Here is an 18,917-nt window from a genome sequence, read left to right as displayed (position 1 = left end):
CTCCAGTCTCTCTTGAAAAAAAAAAGGGCTGAGCCAAGATAAGATGGTTAGGCCAACAGGAAACCAGGACATTTTGATTTGGATCTCTGTTGTGGGAAATCACCATTTCTCCCTTGCAGGACCCATGTATCCAACAGCTGTGGGCCACACTGCCTTCAGGATAATCAGATACTCAGTGTTATTAAATGCATAGAGAAAGGAAAAAAATACATGCACAAGACTATTTGTCATAGTGTTTAGTATTACACCCCAAGATAAAGGTTACACCTTAAGATAAAATTAGATAACTTGTCAGGAAAAAATAACAAATGAATAACAAAAGACAATCTGTTGCCTTAGGGTGTTCGACTCATCCTGCAAGAAAGTCAATACACCGAGCTGAAACCATAAAACTGAAGAATTTCACAGAAAGCCATAAACACGTAAACTTTCTGTAATACAAAAACAATCTGATGTCTCGGCAATAGGCTACAGTTTGCTTCCTCAACACCTTACCAGGGTATGTTTTTGTTCTATTGTGTTGTAGATTTCATGGTGGAGATATTTCCTGGAAAGAAAGGAATTGTTCAGTATGGCCATATTATGCCTTAGAGGGAACCTCATGGGGAGGTTTCATTATAGTTATGGGGTCACACAGTGTTCACAGAGAAATGACTTGTGTGAATGAGGGAGCAGTGTCTTTCTTTTTTGCAGTTCAAGAATCATAAAATAGGCCAGTTTAAATTTGTTTACTATAATCTCCAAGGACTTGACACTGCCATTATAACCACAATCTGAATGGATTTAATTTACTGTAGAGCAATACATTTGTAGTTCAGCTGGCAAGTTATTCATTTTATTTAATGAGAAATATGCAGTAGTTTTCTGAATTTAAAAATCCATCTATGAGCACGAAAATGATCCTTTAGCTTACTGAATTGAATTGAGGTCAGGCCATGGTTTGATACCTTCTACTGCTGCACATCATATAAAGACACCATTTTCATAGGAGGAGCAGGACCTGTTATTCATGAAGGTCCATCCCCTGACATCTGTAACCACGCAGTGTCACCAGGGAGAGAGAGGAGAGGGAAAGAAATCACTTAACTGCTGAAAAATGGACTCAGGAGAGGTGCTATGCTCTGGTTCATCTCAGCGTATTAATGGAGCCACAACCTCCACTCACTTTTTCATAGCTGAAGGTGAAGCATTATCCCGCCTCGACTTGCATGTTTAGTAATAAATGGTGCTGATAACGTCTTGGCTTGCTGAAGTAGTTACATTTTTCTTCTCCTTTAAGCCAAATAAATATCTTGTATCAAGAAAATAATGAAGATCTCTCTATTTGTGGCATGTATTATGATCTAAGGCTAACATGCTGGAAGAAATATTGATGTGTGAACTGGTTGTGGAGCAAGGCAGTGCTGCTCTTTTTGGAAGATTTCAGATTACCTTTAATATAGTCTGACCGGCTGCTCCTTAAGCCTCATCTTTTGATTATTTCATATAAGAGTTGATGATACCAGAGTTTTGTAACCCATGAACCCATATGAACCCAAGATTTGTTTTTGGTGATACCTTTTAAGCACTATAAACATGTGAAGCCAAATATGTGATACATTAATCGTAGTCCAAACATAAACAGCTGCTCAATCTGATTTTAGCGAAACTGACTCAGAAACTCAGATCACAGAATAAGAATTGTATGAATCAGGGCTAACATTCAATGCCATCTTTTTACAGCTCAAACTGAGGTACTGTGTCAATTGAAAGGGACAGGTGCATGCTGATGTTCTACAAACAATGTGAAGTTGGTTATTGTAGTTAGGGTCCGCTTGTAAGCATGGCCTATATCTGTGACACCCAGCTCATGTCAGAACTGTTTCAAAACTTGTTTCAACAATTAGAGCATGATTATCACCCAATTCAAAGTATGATAATTGTTAATAAAAGTGTGTCTCATTGCAAGGGGAGAGCAATTGTTTCAGTTTTATCTGAGGAGAGGCCCACAGTGTCAGAGACTGAACATCCCTGCTTTTAGATGAAGGTGTACATTTGTATGTTTGTACATTTTAGAGTCCTCACTGTTATAATGCCCTATCCCCTAACCTTCACGATCACACTAACTTTTATCCTAAGGTAAGCCTACACTGAAGTCTAACCTTATAAAGCCCTAAACCAGGTCTTGACTTTCAGCCCTCAAACAGCCAAATATCCCCACTTTCCAAAGATCGCTTCTTGGTCCTCACAAAGGTAGACACACACACACACACACACACAGATACACAGATACATACACACACACACACACACACACACACACACACACACACACAGACACAGTAACATTTTTCCTCCTTATCATCTCCCTTGGTAAATTTTGAGCCAATCAACCACAGCACGCACTGATACATATACACATTCACTCACAACCACACATAGACACCAACCAGCACATACACACATCTGTTTGCCTGCATGTAAAACATTCCCCCTCTAAGGAGGGAAAGCCTTGTGTAACCAGATCCGATTGGCCCTTATATAAAATGGAGAAATATGGGCAGAGTGTTGCTCCCTGACGAGCCGCTGAAAGTCTGTGACACGAATCTGAGTCTGGGGACCAATCATGCATTCCAGTTGAGGAATGTTAAGACCCTCAGATCTCAGCCTCATGTTAAAACACAGCTCTGCCCCTGTGATAGAAAGGGCGGATATCTTGTCACTCATGCAGCATAGCAACCCAGCCTTAAAACGTTTTCATCAATGACTCTGTTTCATGCATATCAGTCATATGAGATAACATATTTAGAAAGCATCCCTCCCTTGAGAGTGGGTTTTTAACAACACATCTCTACATAGATGTGTTAGTTCTAAATGCTTCCTCTTTAGCCTAATAATCTTCATTCAAGACCAATGGAGTTTGTTGCGTGGCTTGGGGCAGCACTTAAACTCTATGAACTGGTGAATGCCTGCGTTAAAGCAGCGGCTGTGGCCTTGCAGCTTAATGTTCCATACTTGGGGCTGTTCCTTCCCTTCTGGCTTTTACTATGGCTGTTCTGTATAATAGCGCTAGAATGTCTCTATAGCGCTCAATAACTTGCATCAGTGAGGCATGGCTCTAAATGCTGATGTGTTGTTAGTACAATATATCCTGCCCACACATAGTTCTCAAATTTTAACCCTATGACTATATCTGTCATATAAGGCCTGAGAGAAAATAACTGTGTGTGTGATGTTAGACAAAAGCAGAAAAAAAATACACAAACTTGCTTGAATTTGTTCTTGCAACTAAAGTTTCTGCTTTTGACACTGTTCAAAACCTGGTGATTCAAAATCAGTGCTTCACATATTTGTCTATTTTTTCCCCTCCAAGACCTACGGCCCAGTGGGCCTCTTTCATCTTCCTCCATGGACTCTACGCAATACTGTATAAATGCATTCATCCTGCTTTCGGGGAAACTGCCTCCTCCTGTTTTATATTAACATGAACCCTAAACCTGTCATTATATATTGTGTGTATTAGGTTGAACTTTGACTTACGTTTCCCCCTCCGGTTCTTTCGTGATGAAGAATATGAGACTGGCAAGCTTTCTAAGCACAGCTGTGTGTCTGCATCGCTGCCAGCACTCTACCGTAGTATCCCCTGTGTGGGATGGCCTCTGAACTCAGTGAAAATCCAACAGGGGCTAAAGGGGACTGTTAATGCTCACTAGTGATGTACAGCTGTGCTTCATTCAAGGTGGTTCGTCTGTGCGCCTCACATCATTCGCTAAAGCAAATTAAATCATTTCAAAATGGTCTTTAGATTGCATCATGTTTCATATGTTTTCTCAGAGGGAGGGAAATCTGAGAAAGATTAGAGCAGCACAAATAATCTAATAAAGACCTATGCATTAGTTAAGAATGATTATTTTTATGTCTCTGATATTTCTTTCAAGAGTTGTGACTAATCCGACTAATGATGCTTTCAATTACTGACTAATTTGTAATTATTTAATTGCATTTAATTTCAAATTCAATTTTAATCTGTGATAATATTGGGAAATGGGAAATGTTTGGCAGTTTTGCACGAAACTTAGAATACTGACAAAAATTCTGGTAATCCTTATTAATAATTACTAATTATTTCAGCAAATACTATATCTGTAAAGACATGTGGTTAGAGTTTCATTAAGTATGGCTCATTTTACCATAGTGAGTACATAACTATTTTAAAGGTTTATTATGTTGCCGTCTCAAAAGCCATGTGCTATGTATCTAAAACATCATCTTTTCATGAGCTAAAGGCCAGTTAACTTGCTTAATCTGCTCACGTCCGTAAAAGGTTGACGTGCCACTCAAAGTTTGTGACTACACGACTGTATGCAGTACAAGGGCACTGGCTGCACATGTAGTCTTCACTAGTGAAGCAAATTGGATTATTGTTTTGTGGACTGTATTTATACTGCATTCCACATCCTTGATCATATTCTCATCAAGCCGTTGCACACAGCAGTTTTTTTTCTGAAATGTTCAGAATCAACAAATTTGGAGAGACGTGGTTTTCTTTGAAGAGTATGTGTACTCCTCTGTAATTAACAACCTGGCAAACATTATCCGAGTTTGCTTAATGGAGCAGTACCTGCTGTTTGGAGAGTTAATACATTTAAAACAAACTGGCATTGGTAAGTAACTGGTAAATGGCATTGCTGGCCAGACCTTGCAAATACTGTAGTGTTTGCCCTATGTCTTGTTAAAACCACAGCCACAGATTGGCATGTGTGCCCTGTGTGTCCTGTATTTTTTTTTTTCTGTGCTCCAGTGGCCATGACAGCCCAGGTAACACATCTCAGAGTGGCATAAGCCAGCCTGTCAGCAGATTCAGCCTTGTGTTTCCTGGACCCCGTTGATAGCCAATACATAATGCCACACTGGGAAGCCCAGTGCCAGCCTGTAATCCAAGCATCTTATCAAACCAATCAGCACTTTTCCAGCTAGAACACATCTCGACCGTGACAGAAGAGGGTTTCACAACATCTGGTGCTCGGAGAGAGGAAGGGAGGAAGAAAATGAGTTGAGAATGAAAAGACAGTGTGAGAACAATCTTGATCTTGCTCTGCTATGGAGATTTTTAGATCAACATCACGTCCTGCTTTTGCTTTCGATACAGGTCAGTGAGCGGGCAGTCAGTTGTCAGTACTTGCCTGCTGCAGAGTGGAGGCTGCTTGCAGTTATGCTATTGATGTTCTTGACGGCAACATTTGTCACTGCAATTCCTCACAGTTTCTCCCTTCTTCTCTGTCTCTCACCCACACTAACCTTTCTCCTTACCCTTTTCCCCCCGACCTCCTGTTTCCTCCTTCCATTCATTGTGTTCTTATCCTTACTTCCCACCAGCCCAGTGCAGCAGTGAGAGGCTACCACAGCAGTAAGGCAGCAGCCACGAGTCCAAGCCTTGGCTCCCATTGGACCTCTGGTAGCAGTGGTGAACAGGGGGCCAGGAGTGGCCCCTCCTTCACCCGTTCAAGTCTGCAGCATTACCTATCCCACCACCAACAACACCCGCATCACCATCCCCATCCCACGCACACGAGCTACGCCTATTGCCAGGCCCATACAGCTGTGAGTACAGCAGATTTCTCCTGTCTCCGTTTCACTCGATCTCTCTGTCTCCTCGAGCTTGTTTGTTGCTTTCATTTCTTAAAAGAAAAACTTGTCCGCTCTTTCTTTCATGCTTTTCGTTTCTAATCACTCCCCCTCTCTGATGGCCATTAGTGACTGTTACTATCAGGGAAGCTCTTCTGCACACAGCAAATTCTCTTTCTCCATCTCCCTGTCCTCCCACCCCTCCTTTCTCATCCCTTTAATCTTTCCCTCTTTCCCACACTGTTTCCTCTCAAGCCCTCATTGCATATATTGCTTCCCCTCACTATTTCTTCCTCCGCTTTATCTCTTCCTTTCACCCTCTCTCTTTCTCTCTCTCTTCTGTGTAACTTAATTTGTTTTTCTTTCATCCATCTTTTGCATCGACAGTGCAATGAGAGACTAATTGAGGTAGAGACACTTTTGGACGGCTTCCCTTGTCATTATCCATGGAATTAATTGCTGCTCTGCAATCTGTTTGATTTGACTTTATTGATGCGATCTGGTTTTCAAGTGTACCGTCAGGGGTGTGACTGGAACTCAGGCATGTGCCAAATGTAGGAATTTTATTATCATCATGACACTGCCACAGTCACAGAGCCGGAACAAAGATTTTGCAGGTTTTTATTTCTCTGTATTTCTCCCTGTAATAAATGTTTTTACAAGGCTTCACACCAAATCTTTCTCTCTCATTTTCCATTACAACACTCTGATATTCTCTCATCTTACATACGCACCACTTAAATTCCCAGCTGCCTATTTGCCAACATGTTGAGACTCCCCTGAAGCGCTTGCATGCATCGAGTGAAGAAATTGGATTGGATTTAGATATGATAATCATCACTGTAGGTCGGCTCCAGGTTGCACACAGCATTCCTTTTATGTTATTCCTGTGATATCAAGGTACCCATTCATTCAGACCCAGGCTCTTTTTAGTAAGCAGGATGGAAATTATCTTTGAGTGCTCATGCTGTTGTGTGAGCATCAATTTATAACAGCATTTCAGTTATAATCACTGTTTCCACTCGTTTACTCAGTTGTCACCATCACTAACGAGTACCACCATTATCACTGTCATCCCTTCTACCACCACCACGTAAGGCAAAGCTGAGCAGGGGTGTTTAAGAGAGAACACTCCATAAGACAGACATAAATGCTGTGGTGCTGGTTCTATTTGTGGTGGGGCTCTGTCACATGTTTTTGGGGAACATCATTGTCCTTTCTTTTCTAACCTGCCAAACCCGTGGGGAGCACAGTCATCCCCCTCAACATCGACACACGGGATCCAAAAGTGACAGAATAAATCTCATGCTGTTGACCTAACTGCGCTAATCTTTCCAAATAGTGAACTAACATCAAGCCAGTTTTGTCCTCCTCTGACTAAGCATGGTCATTGTTTTTCTGATCTATGCTTACTCAGAAGTATTTTCACCAGACATACAGTAGATGTGTAAAATAGACCTAAGTATTGAACCTCAATATTTTTTGTAACAGCTGAAAAGGTATACTCTCTCTTTTCACGGCAATGTATTGTATATTTAATGCACCATGATGATTATGGCAGTGCACTTATGCCAACTCTTTGGCTGCTATGTTTACTGCAGCAATACTCACCTGACAGCTATCGGATCACTTGCTGCCGCCGCTTCTGCTCTTGCTGTTCCTCCACCTCCATCCACCTGTAGGCTCTAAGTCTGCATTCCTCATGGGGGGGGGAGTTATTATCATTACTCCCTACCTCCTGCTGTGGTGAACAGAGTGACAAGCTTAGACTCCAAAGACGCTGTGCGTATTTTACAATCATAGAGTCCATATAAATTGGCTGACTGAAATGGAAAAGGGATTTTATGAGGGGAAACCTTTATTGGAAAAAGTGTCATTTTGGCATTGATACTGAAACTCCTGAATCATATGGACCCCAGTAGAAAAAATGCAAATGATACCCAACCAAATGATTGTAAAGATAAATGATACTACATTTTCATTTTAATTGTGGTGGTTTCAAAATTGTGAACTTGGCGGTATGCTTGGTTGTAGTTGTCAGTGTTGGAAGTTGATTGTAATGACTTCTCATCAAGGTAGCTTGTGATCTAACTATGTAGTCTGAAGGAAAAAGTGTGTAAATTGATTTGCAATGGGCTGCTCTGTCTTTGTATTGCATCATAATTCCCTTTCTAGTCTGAGACATTCCAGGAAGTATACAATGGGTGTATCACAAAGCCAGCAGACAAGAGATTTGAGTGTAAAAAAAAAAAAGGATTTGAAACGGACAACAAACTCTGGAAACAATATGCAAGTTCACAAGAGACACAACCTGTGTTGTTTTTTTTCTCTTTTAATCTCCACTTTGTTGTCCTGTGTGTTTTTGCTTTTGCAGAATGTTAGTTGGCCACACTTTCTGCACAGTACCCGCTTAACCGGTCTTGGTTACAGATCACCACGGGGGTCATCAGATGCTTGCCCTCGTCTTGACCCATACCCTCAAACCATAGCAGACTCTGCTGGCTTTAACTGGCCTGTTTTCATGGGACAGCGGGGACGGTTGTTTTCTTTTCAGCAGTTTTCATTTCGTCCCTGCAGAAACCAATTTCTCTCCCACCATCATGCCTTTGTCCTGGGCTGTTACGAGTCAACACTTTGGCCTCAAGGAGGATTCGCAGTGCCTAGAGATGGCTAATCCAGACACTAACAGTAAACAAAGGCATGGTTCCATTCTTTGGGTCTGCCTCATGCATTTTTACAGCTTCTCATATTCGAAACATACTGTATATGGAACAGAAATCTCCACAAATCACAACTAATGCAACCCCCCCCCCCCCCTTTTTTTTTTTTACAATCTCTTTCTCTCATACACCCTCCACATCTATGTCATTGTTTTTATTGCCTCCCTAAATGCTATTGTAATTTCAGGCATAGGAGATGCAAAGAATGCCCAACAGAAAGGGAAGAAAAACAGAACTGATAGCTCAGCATGTGTCTGTCCTCTCGGCTGAGAGAGGTGAGTAAATAAAGGAAAAAAAGAAAAGCAAGCGAGGATCCAGCAGAGATCAAGAAGCTTTGCCTCCAGTGGGCTTGTAATTACAATGGAAGCGGATATATTTCCACTCTTAATATGATGGGATGAAGATCCCTCAGGGGGGGGAGATGGTATGACAAAAAAAAAATGGAGAAAGTCATGTAGAAGTCAGGAAATGCGACAAAAAAGAGAGTGAAGGAGAGAGATTGTGTTATTTCCTGTGAATATGCAAAGTTAACTCCTGCAAAAATACTTAATTTATTACAAATTTCCTTGCCAAATACCTTTTTGGAGACATAATTGCTGCCTGGATTATGTTCACGCGCATTGTTTTTTTTCAGCAGTTGAGGTGGATAATAATGCAAAGCAAAGTACTTTGACAATTGATTAGGGTACTTACACTGGGAATGGCAATACTGGCAGGTTGTTCCATTTCTTTGGTCCAGGCTGAAATACCTCAACAACTCATGGAAGGATTGTCATTAAATTTTACTCAAACTTTTGTGGTCCCCAGAGTGTAAAACCTGCTGGCTATGGTGATGCTCTGACTTTTCTTCTACTGTCTCTGTGGTTGATATTCTTGGCTTTTAATGAGGACTGTTGGATAAGTATCCGTGGAATGAGTCACAGATATCCCAATGACTTTGGGGATCCCCTGACTTTTCCTTTAGCAAGATCACTAGATCAAAATTCAACTTTGCCTGCAACCAAAATCCTGCAAAACTAATGACACCCCCATCATCCTCACCTGTACCTCAGCAAATGCTATCAAGCTAACACACTAAATGAAGATAGCGTACATGGTAAACATTAGCTATTAAACATATAACCACATTAGACATGGCAGGATGCTGATATTAGCTTTTACCTCAGAGCACCACAGCCTCAATAAGTGAATTTATTTTCTTCTGATTGTTTTTATGACTTTTTGACAAAAGTGTTCTTGCTCATAGCTCGGATTGGCTCCAGCCCCCCGCCCTTAAGGATAAGCTGTATAGACATGGATGGATAGATGGATGTTCTTGCTCATTGGAGAAATCTGTAATTTGGCTTCAGTAGTAATGTAATCTTGACATTCATGCCAATTAAGCATTGTTTTTTTACTGAAAGAGAAAAATAATGTACGATTGAGACAGATGTAGACAGCAAGAAACAGGAATGACAGAGGAATCACAGAGCTACAAAGAAGGGGAAGATAGAGCATGAAAGAGAAATATGTAGACAAGGAGACACATACGTACTGTGGTGACAGAAGGATGCCAAGTGTCTCACCTCACATCAAACTGGTTTTTCTCCCTATTAACCAAACAACTAAACAGGTTAGATAACAGCTATGTCGAGTGCACCAGTCTTCAGGTACTTTAGTGTAATAAAACCTGACAAGCTAATGATTGCACTCTGTAGCCTAAGCCCTCACGTTATAGATTTTTTTTGTCTATGGAGAATTGATCATAAGACAATGGCAAAGAAAAGGAAACATTCTGTGTAGGTACTTTCCACTAATTTGTGTGACAGTGCCCATTTATGGGTAAGAGCAATAATGGTGGACATACAGGTAAATGTCAGGTAAAATGTAGACACTGTAAATTAAATTTCCACTTTGCTTGCTGAGCGTTGCTCTTGGGATATTTGATATGCAGCTTCTGGCTTTGTGAATTTTTCTCTTTCTCCCAAAAGCAAATTTTTTAGGAGCCAATTCTTTGCAGTGCATACAGCAGATCACACAAATATTCAGAATTTCACTAATAGTTAATGTACTCATTGATTGTCGTTTTACCAAATAGCCTTGTTTTTGAAAAGGCTTTTGAATTTCTGCAGTGAAGAATAAAACTGAATCACCTCTTTAGACAGATTTCCCTGCTTCAGCGATTAACATGCCTTTGTGCAAGTTAATGTATTTGTAACAAATTATAAATGTTTGACTTTTTTGTTGCAAAGGTGTGCTTCCCCTCCCTTCTATCTACCTGCTGAACACCTGACCCTCGCTTTGCATTCTGTACTGAATCCTAGAGTGTCTGTGTGGAGGTAATTTCAAGGGGGTAATACTCTTTACCTACCTCAACTAAAGTTTAGATGTTGTTTTGCAAGCCACTTACCATTTTGTCTCTTTTGTGTGACTGCACAAAGCAGTGAGACATTCCTGAAAAAAATGTGTTTTCAGTCAACTTTTTTTTTGAGTGTTTTCTCTGATTGACCCCTGAGCTGTTTCATTTCTGATGGTATGCTTCCTCTTTCAACAGATTATCTCCAAAGTGCTTAATATCCAGATGTTTCCAACACTGCCTCAGTCATCTTGGTCTCCTCGGTCCAGATATTACTCATGTTTGTTATAGGGTTTCATTATTTTGCATGTTAGGCATGCTTGGGAATCATGATCTTACATTTTTCCTGGCTTAATAGCTGCATTGGACTATTTAACCGTATACAACTGGGAGGAATTGCATTACCAGCATGGTCTCCTTCAGCTAATTACATCCATGTAGTATGCTTATAGCCAAGTTAATCAGAGTTCATGCAGATATGAGTGTGAATACGTCAGACAAAGCAAGAGCTGAAGTCCTTTGTACCTTTGGTCTGGTTGTGACAAGATATATGTGGAAAGAACAGGGATGAATTCCGAACTGAAGGACCAGCCCGCATTGCGTCTATTTACTGCTGCAGAGTTCATCTCTCTTGATAACATACAGATAGAAACACACACACACACACCTACATACGTGCTGCAGAGGCCAAAACTAGCTGTTCTGTCCTGTAGTACAACAAATACTCCCCTGTAGGGGAATTGGGGCAAGAATTGTTGGTTTCCATGTTATCCTTCTGTATGGGCTATTTGCATGTTATCAGGCAAAGATAACAAGAACCATTTTCCCTTAATGAAAACATTTGAGTGGGTTATCAATCTTTTATCTGAGGACGTGGACATTCCTGTGAACTCTTCAATTCAATCAGGAGTTGTTGGTCGAGCAAACTCCGGTTGTTACCTCATTAGACATGCCAAGCACACACTGGCCATTCATTCAGTCAATACAAACCTGCTAGTAGGGATTCCCAACACATCTCCACATTCACAAGGCCTCTGAAAACTCTGAGAAGACACATAAAGGGACATTTCAAGAATGTGAGAAAATAAGTGATAATCAGGGAGAGAGGAATAGACAAAAATAACAAACAGGACAGAATTGAGACATGTCAGCAAAGTATCATTATTAAATCCCTGATTGCAAAGTGTTTCTTTTGTTTGTCAATATCTGACAAGAATAAGTAAATTAAAGATATTTTCCATTTGTACATCCTCGGTTATTCATCAGGTGCAGGTATGACATAGCCCACCAGCTCACCTTTTCATCTGTCTCTCTTTGTGAGGCCTGGGCTCTGGCACAATTCTTGGTGTTGTGATTAGCTTAATTAGCCATAACTCACAAACACCCATTTATACAGGCTGACAGATGACACAGTCATTTAGCTGAATGAATAGCCTGCCTGCTGGCAGCGGGTGAGGGCGGCGTCAGCAGCTGGCTGATGGCCTACGCAAGGTAGCTGGGTTGTGGCTAGTTATCTGTAGATTGCCCAGGAAAGCAAAATGGTCAAACCATTGAGAATAAAGACGCAAGGAAGGTGTGACTGAAGGGATGTCGGAAGAGACGGAAGGATGCTATGCATGACACAGATTCTGATGGACTGTGACCATGGTGAAATTCCCAGTTTATCTTTTTAGACGCATTCTTCAAGAAATATTCCATCCAAGAGAAGATCAGATGAAAGATAAATTCGTGATAGCAGAGGCAGCAGATGCGGATGTGTACTGTACATGTGTGGTAGAAGGGGAGACTTTGTGATGAAGTACATTAGCTTACATTTTAGAATCTGAGTCTCTTTCATCAGCCCTTGAATGAAGAGCATTGCTCATTCCCCAAATACTGCAATGATTCATCTTTGCCATGAGCTAGAATGGGCTTTGTCTCAGTAATTAATTTAGCTCTCGGGACAGCAGTTGGAATGAGTCGTGTCTTCAAGGCCTAATTAAAAGAAGATTGTCAAACATATTCTAGGTCACACAGCTCAGAATCTCCAATCATTTAGGAGGGATTTTTGGGCATAGCCACCTCGTCCTTCGTGGACCATTTTGCTGGCTGATTCAGTGGGTTATCAAGTGAAAAACAAATGCTTTATTTGCTTTGTTGATTTCTTCAGGCACCGCTTGAAAATTGAGACACTTGATGTTTTGTTTATTATTGGCTGCTTGAGTCAATAACCCAATCCACTTAAGGCCTTGTGCATGTCTTTGTGTCTGTCTAAGGATGGTTTATTTGAAATCGCTAAAGAATTTCGGGATTTCTTTTTGTGGAAAATAGCCACACAATTAACTTCCCAAGTCTCAGCCAAATGAGAATGTAACTGTGCATGAATACCTTGGGTTTTGGATCGCTTTCTCTAAATAAAATTGTGGTTGTAAACATAGATATTGGCACCACATTCATAATATAAAAACATATCAGGTGGGGTGCTCATTTCATTGACACAGTCATACTGACAGGCAGGAAGTGTCTATCTTATCTGTCCTCATAATGAGAATCAATGATTTTAGTTACAGACACAGAATGGCTTCAGCAGTACACACAGTAACACACGCACACTCAGGTTCTGAACAATTAAGCGCGAGCTGTCGGGCTTAGTGCCTGGGTCCATTGTAAGCGCTCTAAACCTGTTAGACTGTGACAGACCATTAAAAGGCTGCCAAGGCTTCCTTAATTTGCTTCAACAGTGCACACTGAGGCAGAGTGACTGAGTGCCGTGAGTGTGTCTCTGTGTACGAATGTGCAGTTACTTCTTATGACACCAACCTCCCCCTGCGCGACCATCCTAGCTGCCTCCACAGCAACACTTACACATGCATTCTCGCTCTCACACACGCACACAAGCACACTCGCTTTGACAGTATCAGCGTCATCAAATAGCCGCAATACATCTGCTTCCACTTTTATTTTGGATTTATCATATAATGGCCAGTTTCTGTTTATTTAGGCAAATGGATCAAACCATTAAAACTCCTGCCAACACTAATGTGTTTTCTGAGTCAGTATATTTTGTAAATTGTTAGGAGCAGAATGTAAATAGCGGTAATTATCTTTGCATTTGAAGGCATTGCAACAGTAAGTTGAAGCAGGTATCCGCAATTCTCATCAGTTTATATATTGTTAATATATCCATTGCTATCATTAAACACAAAAGCTTCATTTGTCGTAGATGTTCTCTGTACTCTATTAAGAAATGTTGATCTGTTTTTTGGGCAACACCTGTCCTCCTCGACAGTGCCTGTGAAATCTGGTAGAAAATGCCAGGGAAGTGGAAATTACATGTTTCACACTATATTTATATTTTCACACATTGAAATCAACAGCATAAGCCCAGTAGATCACACTTTTCTAGCTGTTGTATTTTCCAGCTTTTGCTGTGTTTGATTGAAATAAATGACTCATTTCTGCAGAACCTTCAACTGTCATCTTGGTTGTAATCTTAGTGGAGGCTCTTCAATATAAGTGATCATCAACTGCAGAGCAAATATGAGACCCAAGTTCAGGTTCTAAAAAAAAAAAAAAGGAATTTCCTTTGAAATACTATTGCAGCGGACTAGATTCTAATCAAATGAACATGATGACAAAGAACTTTGTTTACCAGTGCTTCAGTCCAGTTCATCGGGAGACACTTCTGAATGAATGCTTTTTGGGGCGGATGTTTCACCTAGCAGGCATTTCCTGTCGTGACCAGAGCTTGGCGTTCTCCACCATTAGGAATTAAAGGCCCTGGGCCACATGATCCTTAGTGCCAGACCACAGGAATATCCAGAATCTGACAGAGCCTCCAAACCTCCGCATGTTTCATTTCCTATTTCACAAGAGCGAGCGGTCCATGCAAATTCCTGGCTGCGGCTTGCCACCAGTCTTCATTTAGCAGTGGTTCGTGGTTGATATTAGATGTTGGGCACAATTGGAGATGTTGGATGTTGGATTACGAAGGGCACTGGCAGATCTTACAGGGATTTAAATGGGTGTCTTCTCTTGTTCAGATCATGTCGCCTGTCATATTTACATGTCATTGCTGGCTTAGTGCTGTTTCTTGGCTGTGTTAAATGGCAAATTCAGAGCGTCTCATCTGTGAAATCGCTCTTCAGCAAATCAGTTTGCACCTGTTACTTTTTGTTCAGGTGATTAGTCAATGACAGGGCAAGGCAGGAGGACATAAATCACACATCTTGAGCTGTAGGTGTGACCTTAATTTATAATGTTTCACTCTGATCATGCCCTGGTTTTTAGCTACACATACAGACACGCACACACTCACACACACTGACAGCCGTGCACAGATGGGTTTACATATATGGCTGCCTGGGGCTGTAGTATTGGCTTTAAAAACACACATAACATCTGTAAAGCATTATGGCTGATTATACTGGTCCTTCAGTGCAATCATGCAATATGGGCATGAGCGTTGCCTGAACATGAACCGTATGGGAAAGAAAGAGATAATGAGGCCTCTACTATTCTAATGAAGGCGTGAGGCCCATGGCTGCATACACTGAGGAACACACCCTAACACATGGATTTCACAAAATCAGATTTTATTATTTATGTACTAAGAGCACGTTTCTTAATTTCTTAACCCACAACTCGAGCCTTCCTCCAGCCCTCCTCCCACACAACTACTTGTGATGTACCTTACATTACTTTGTCCCCTCTTGTCTGTATTAGCGTGTGTGTGAATTCTTATGGATGTGTGTGTGCACGGAGGATGGATGGATCCCACTGTTTGACTCATCTTGTCTAAAAGGCTGTGATGTGAAACATTAATTTGAACGTCTGGTTTTTGACGTTAGTTACACAGAATCAAAGACAAATGCATAATCCCAGGCTTATTAGGGTGCAGCGCATGCAGTAGTTTGCTGTTAAAGAAGTACAACTCTTTTCACTGATGTTATCCACTTAGCTAACAATGCACTCTGGAGACTTCAGTGTAAGTGGTTGTAGCCATTAAATGCTCTTAGTATGAAAAAGCTTATGCTTTAAATTCTCTCTTCTTTCTTTTTAGCAATACTGTCCATCTCAACAACTGTAATCATGAAGATGAACTTTAAATATAGAGGCAAAATTCACTACCACATTAATTTGATAGAAATTGAGCTCTAGGCAGGGTTTTTCCTGACTTGAAATGAGATGATGGTGGTACAGTACTGAGCCTTAGCTCAGACCCTTTTCTGAAGAGAACCAGAGGCTATGAGTTAGATAATTCACAAACAGCAGTGATGTACTGTATATTTATCTTTTATATAAATAATTCATGTTTAATTTAAATAATAAAAGATGTGTTTAAAAGGTAGTAAAACAATAAATAGGAAATACAGGCAGTGAGACCTGTACAGTCCAGTACAGTGTAAAGCAGTATAACAGGCTTGCAGTAAATCCTATCTTTATTAGGCTTGTTATATTCAGTTTTTGCTGAGACTGTGTCAGAGAGGTGTTGGCTCAACCATATTATCTTTTTAGAGGATGCAGTGTGTGCTGCTATACTGAAAGCTGTTTCTAATATTTTGTCCAACTGGCCTTTTTTTTATCTGTCACAAGCCTTTTATCTGCATAGAATGGTCACAGGTTGTTCCGGTTGTTTTGTTGTGCAAAGCCTTGTATATGTATGTAAGCTATAAGCCTTTTACAGTATATGTACAACCTTAGAGCGGTGAAGCAACAAACTGGATTAGTTACTTGGCAAGTGATTTAGTCAGCAGTTTAACTAGTTGGTACATAACAGTGGTACACTGAATCTTATCATTCATTGGTCATGTATTCTGTCTACTGTAATTTAATTAACAGCCGTACTCTGTGCCGCCTCTACATCCCATTAGTCTTTCTTCTTCCCATTGTGCAAACCCCTGCCAGCCCAGGTGCCTTCCACTGCTAACGTGTGTAATACCACCTCTGTGTCTGTTTCTGACTGTGGCATTCCTCACTTGCCCACCAGGTACCCTTGATGTGTCCCCCTCTCCAGCAGACCACTGGCTCCTCCCTTAATCACTCACCACTCTCACCAATCTCACCAATCAGTGTCCATGCAAAGGGCACATGGACATTTCAACTTCACAACAGGAAAACCACAGTTGTGACTAACAACATTAGCGACAGCTCTATTCTAGCTGAGGTTCCCAATAAGCCATGCCTGTAAGCAAGCAATCAGTAGTGGTATTATTTATTCCTGTTCTTTCCCAAATATTATTTTCTGCTGTCTGCTGTAAAAAATATAAATATAGTTGATCTTATATTCTGGTGTTGATGTTGTTACACTTGATATTCCCAAAGGGGTTTACCATAATCATCATTCTAGCACCATCCTGAGACCAAAAATAAGGACCACTATCATCTAAGTCTCTGCAGGATCAGTAGTTTTTTTTTTAGTCTCGCTATAAACCTTTGGTCTCGTCTCTGAAAAAATATGTCACTTTTTGTCTGTGTGAAAATGGAATTATAAAAGGATGAATGGCTGAATCCATGACTCTGCATCAGGATTTGCAGCTGAGCTAAGCTACAGGGGTATTTTTGATTTATTTAAACAGCAGTGTTGTTTTTGAAAGTTCCACTGTGTGTTGTTTTGGCAGCAGAAACGCTGCGCTTGAACAAGTCTTGTTGGGGGAAAACGCTTGATGGCTCACTTCTCTGTTGGCTCTGTCAACATACAGAGACACATTTAGTAAAGGCACACAAGTTACTGCACAATTTGTTACTGCTATAAAATAGTGCAATTTAATAGGACATGGACCATGAAGTATCTGACCTATAGAATGGACAAGTGTGAAAGTCTGTCACCTGCTCCTTCTCTTCTGTTCTCAAAGGGATATCTGACATTGTTACTTTCTATCACTCTTCTCTAATCATATCGCACACTGTATCCTCTCTCCCTTCAACAGTAAACGTCGTTGTGTGAAAGATAAAACCTGTGTATAACTCTCTCCCTCCATTCGTCCTCTTCCAGCAGTCAGCTCCGGTTGTGTGAAAGGTGGAATGCTTGTTGGAGCCGCTTTGCTCCATTTAGTTGGTGCACATGACTTCAGTGCTGCTAATTATAGAGGCGCCGCCAAGGAGGCAATCTCGAAGTGCATCATCCTGAAAGTCTTACACACTGATATCTAAATGTTACCCAGTGGAGTTGCACCATAATGTGAATGTTCTTGATCATCTAGTATATGCTTTCTAGTACCTCAGTGCCATCTGGCAGAGTTACACCATTCAAATCCCATGATGATGTTCTGAGGAATGTACTACATGTCAGAGGTATGCTACTCATTCTGATGTGCACTATAATGTATGTAAAGAATGTAGCATGCTTAAAGTTTATGAAGACATATACAGCAAACACTACTGTGTCCATTAATTGTTAAACAGACAAAAGACATGAAGCTCACATGGCTTAACTTCCTTCTTGCAATTTGGAGAATTGAAATTTTGACATTTGTTTGAGTTTAGCAGTATTGACAGTTCACAGGTGCCTCAGCCATCAGACTCAGCTGAGAACTGACCTTTCCTGGGTCAGTAACTCAAACCAAATTCCTAAACATCACTTGAGAAACCAATAGGTGCAATTACAGAACAATTCTTAAACCTGCAATAACAAATGCAGAGTACATATTTGGCCACTAGGGGGCAGAGGAAACAAGTCGTAAACACAACACTGACATATTATCACTTTATATTATCACTATCATTATCACTTCATAAGGTAAAGTTAGAATTTGTTGGCAGACTACTAACAGACTGCCTATTCATACATCTAGCAGGTGTGGAGCAACATTGGAATTAAGTTGGAGTCTTTGTCTGGCCACTTCAGCAGTGTAAGCCCATAATTCACTCTCCTTTTAGCTCTGTTTTTTTTTCCCCCCCTCCAATAAATATCTGCCTCTCTAGGTCAAAATCACTATGTATGCCTACTGTGGCCAAATATTACCCTACAAAAGGGTGAGACCCAACCAAAACACTAACACTGCTGGCCAGAAAACCAAAACAATTAGTTGAAATATGCTGTATAGCTCATTAGTGTCAGGCAATAATTCTCTGTGAGTTCATCACTACGAGCAACCATTTTAACAAGTAGTCGTGCCATCTGTTGTTGATATAAAAAATATTGATTAATGCAAAAGTTTAATTATCATTAGGGAGAAGCTGTTTAATGAGTGAACTTTATTGCAGCAGAAACATATCATAGTGACATGCCAAGTTGTTGCCTGTGTGGCGGGGTCAGCCTCCTTCACCTTCTCACTTAT

At 40.7% G+C, this 18,917-nt stretch overlaps 1 protein-coding gene across 3 annotated transcripts in view; it reads left to right on the top strand.

The window, feature by feature from the left end:
* Positions 1 to 18,917, top strand: part of rbms3 (RNA binding motif, single stranded interacting protein) — a 265,275-nt gene that overhangs the window by 51,980 nt on the left and 194,378 nt on the right. For 2 of the 3 annotated variants that reach the window (XM_070846037.1, XM_070846036.1), the window contains exon 3: positions 5,356 to 5,580. In XM_070846037.1, coding sequence (XP_070702138.1) covers positions 5,356 to 5,580 — 225 coding nt within the window. Of the gene's footprint in view, positions 1 to 5,355; positions 5,581 to 18,917 lie in introns of those variants that run through there. The other variant, XM_070846041.1, reaches the window with a different exon arrangement.

The sequence above is a fragment of the Pempheris klunzingeri genome, chromosome 16 (genome assembly GCF_042242105.1).
Source record: "Pempheris klunzingeri isolate RE-2024b chromosome 16, fPemKlu1.hap1, whole genome shotgun sequence".
NCBI lineage: Eukaryota > Metazoa > Chordata > Actinopteri > Acropomatiformes > Pempheridae > Pempheris > Pempheris klunzingeri.
The sequence above is the reverse complement of the archived record's forward strand: the minus strand, read 5'-3'. Positions and strand labels throughout refer to the sequence as shown.